Raw genomic sequence first — 3,332 nt, forward strand, 5'->3', positions numbered from 1 at the left:
CATGATAAATATGTATATATGGATGTGAATAACATATGTGCTTGTAGTTCATAAGTAAAATCTCATTTACTTCATGCACAGACACCTCACCACTGCCTCACAAAGCAACAACGTACAATGCTTTACACATTTATTCTCTATTGGATCTTTCCCTTTTTTGTTGCTGTTGTTTTTTGGACATCATTTCCAAATTTCTCATTCAATACGGAATATGAAAAGCATTCTAGTGACACCTCCTGGGTAAACATACACTCATGCACACATGGAACTGGGCTTACGCACTTTTAAAGTTGGAAGTTGTAAATTCCAAGATGGAAGATTGTGTTACTAAAACCCAAATCCGCACCTTGAAAGTCATTAACTTTCTATCTGACATTTTTTTTTTCTTGTTTGTCTGTTTTCTTCTGAGGTAAAGTCAGAATTTCCAACTTTCCAACACTCCTGTATTGCATCAGAAAACCCATGCAAATACGGACATATGTGCATGCAAAAGCAAATGTGCATACAACCCTTCAACCACCTCCTTGCTCATATCTACTCTACGGGAAAATGCCAGCAAATCTACTCCCTGCACACATACACACACACACACACCCACACACACGTGTACACCTCCTCACCTGGTGTTGAGGTCGGCCTGAGGCGCCCCTGCTCCTCCTCCGCTGCTTGCCCCGCGAGTCTTCTCCACAGCCAGTTTGGTGAAGATGCCCACCAGCACCATGACAGCAACCACGCCGCAGATGATGTAGACGATGAGGTGTGTGCGGTCCCGGTTCTGGTCCCCCTGTCCCTCTGTGATGGTGGCAACTGGCTTCCCGGTGTTGGCCCAGATGGGAGAGTCGTAGTTGGAGCAGATGTTCTGGTCCAGCCTCTGCTGGCGGAACTGGCAGCAGAAGCGGTAAAAACATGTGCCACAGCAGTATAGAAAAACACCGGCGTTGCAGTTGAATGGTGGATCCCATTGGCCCATTACGTCGTAGTAACCCTGGCAGCGTGTCCCGCCAGCCGGAGGGACATCCTCGTCATCTGCGTCTCCACCACTGTTGGGAGTGGAAAGCCCCGTCTCTGGAGAAGTGTTCTGAGTTGTGTCCTCGTAGCTGGTAGCTGTCTGGTTGGTGAGCATGGTGGGGACGATGAACGGGTCGCCTTCGTTCACTGTCACGGTGGAGATGGATGTGTCCTGGGTGAGGACTGGCTCGATTACAAGAAAAGACAACAAGAAGAGGAAAAAGTGGCGGGGCAAAGGTTCTGTTGCCGCCATGCTTCTGGGAAAGCTCTTTTTTCCCATCACCCCACCTGCAACGGCTTCAAACAGAAAGGTGACATTTCGGAGACTGATGGACAGAGCGTTACAGACAGACAAAGGTCACTGACAAGAAAATGACATTTAGATGCTTTAATACACCACAAACATCAAACAAGGAAGCTGAATTTTCATTATTGTGCCTCAACAAATAAGAACACACCCAGAAAATGTATCATAAAGAAACTTTGTGGAAGTAATTGATGCTACATCAGTGACTCAGAAGCAAAGAGATTTGCAGCATGTTCCTATACAAGCGCATGATGAGTCCATCGATCCTAAATGCTTATGGAATCAATAACTAAAAAGAGGGCAGAGAGCATTTAAAAGGAGTCAGTCAGAATGACAGTTGGAAAAATATATAGCAAAACATGATAATCACCTGGATTACATATTTGGAGAAAGCCATTTTTCTAATATAGCCTTGCTTCTGCTCTTTGTACTGAGGCTCATGATGTATTAAAAACAAACTAACAAAAGGAAAGGCAGAAAACAATTGCAAAATACATCTTATTTGGTTTGAATGAGCACCGCATTCTCACCTTTTCTCTGTTCCCTCTCTGCACAGTCAACTCGTTACAGCTCCTTCCCAAAGTTAAAGGGCAAATAAAAATCCTTTTGGAAATATCCACAAACTTTACTCAGCAGCATTATTCCCCCACATGTCCCCTCAGTTCTCCCTTTTCCTCATGTGTTCTCCATGTCAGCTGTGGACTCGATCTGCGGGATCCAACAAACACAAAAAGATGCACTCCTTTTATCCTTTTTTCGTGTCACTTTTTTCCCCTCTTCTTCTCTCCTTCTTGAGGCGCCGCAGCTCAGTCAGAGCTGCCAACTGTGAGTCCTGTCCAGGACTGTTGGGATTTTCTGCTGCAAACGTCTCTTTGTGCCGCGCGCGTGTGCGTGCACATGAGTGAAAATTAAGAGCGAGTGTGTGGCTGCACCAAGCGCTGCAACAGTTCAGGGACTAAATGAGATCTACCCCTGTGTTTACCGCTCAACAGTGCCAGATAGACAGAGAAAAAAGAGAGGGAGGTGATGGAGAGTGAGTGTGTGTGTGTGTGTGTGTGTGGTGGTCACATCCAGCTGCATCTCCCATCATCTCTGCAAGTAAAAAGCCTGGAAGGAGGGAGGAAGGAAGAGAGAAATGGGAAAGAATAGAAAGAGGAGGGAACAACTCAAATGTCGGATGAAACTGAGTCATTAGTTTGTATGTATTCACATTTATCAGTCCAAGAGAGAACTTTCTCTGAAGATGCTTCAGAGTAAAGATTATGATTAGATTTAGCTAAGAGGGTAAGGAATTCAGTTTGTGGGATAGGGAGTGCATTATGTCGATAATTGGAATTCCATCCACGGGCAAAACGGATCCTAGAAGAGCTTCGAAAAATTTGCTTCATAGAAAACCTACATCAGGGTAATATCTTCTGCTTGGTTTCCATTGAACAAACAAGGCTGTGTAGTGACGTCAGCTGGTGATGATGGAAGGCGACAAACAAAACAAGTCACCTTGACCATGTGCAAGTGCAAAAATGCAGAAATAAACTTTGGTATCCTTAGTAACTGGGTACATGTGGTTGACTCTTTGATGTCAGTAAGTTTTGCTTATTTCATTCTCTAGAAGCAGAAACAACTGCTCATTCGTGTGATTTTGAGTGTCAGTGTGCATCAGAGCTAATTAGCAATAGGTGTTTCCACTTCTCCCAGTGAGCCACAACTCTCTCGAAAAAGGCAAAAACATTCCTTTTTAGTGTAAAGACATGCATCCTTTTTTCAAAAGATCTCTGACACTGCTCCTAAGATGTCACACAGAGGCTATTATCTTCTGGCTCAAGGGTAAACCATCAAAATTTTATCATATTATTTTAATCTATTTCTTTCAAACATATGTTTTACCATACTTGGGGGGCTCATTCTGGACTATACTGGATTATATGAGCCAAGCTCTCCGGGGTGGTCTCTATGCACTAGCATGGACTAAAATATCAACATATATTCCATTCAACATATAAAGACATATAAAGATTGT

The 3,332-nt window shown here is 43.8% G+C and overlaps 1 protein-coding gene across 1 annotated transcript; it reads right to left on the reverse strand.

Moving 5' to 3' along the window:
* Nucleotides 1-616: 616 nt before the first annotated feature.
* LOC142373728 (protein shisa-9-like) lies at nucleotides 617-1,929 on the reverse strand. The gene is made up of 2 exons (XM_075457107.1): nucleotides 1,846-1,929; nucleotides 617-1,305 (listed from the first exon to the last, which is right to left on the reverse strand). The coding sequence occupies exon 2, from the start codon at nucleotides 1,286-1,288 to the stop codon at nucleotides 617-619; it is 672 nt and encodes a 223-aa protein (XP_075313222.1). The 5' UTR covers nucleotides 1,289-1,305; nucleotides 1,846-1,929.
* Between the last annotated feature and the right edge of the window lie 1,403 nt (nucleotides 1,930-3,332).

Source organism: Odontesthes bonariensis, chromosome 23 (genome assembly GCF_027942865.1).
Source record: "Odontesthes bonariensis isolate fOdoBon6 chromosome 23, fOdoBon6.hap1, whole genome shotgun sequence".
Taxonomy (NCBI): domain Eukaryota; kingdom Metazoa; phylum Chordata; class Actinopteri; order Atheriniformes; family Atherinopsidae; genus Odontesthes; species Odontesthes bonariensis.

What these genes read in the sequence shown, in the direction of transcription:
- LOC142373728 (XM_075457107.1), bottom strand. Translation starts at nt 1,288, where the DNA reads ATGGGAAAAAAGAGCTTTCCCAGAAGCATGGCGGCAACAGAACCTTTG.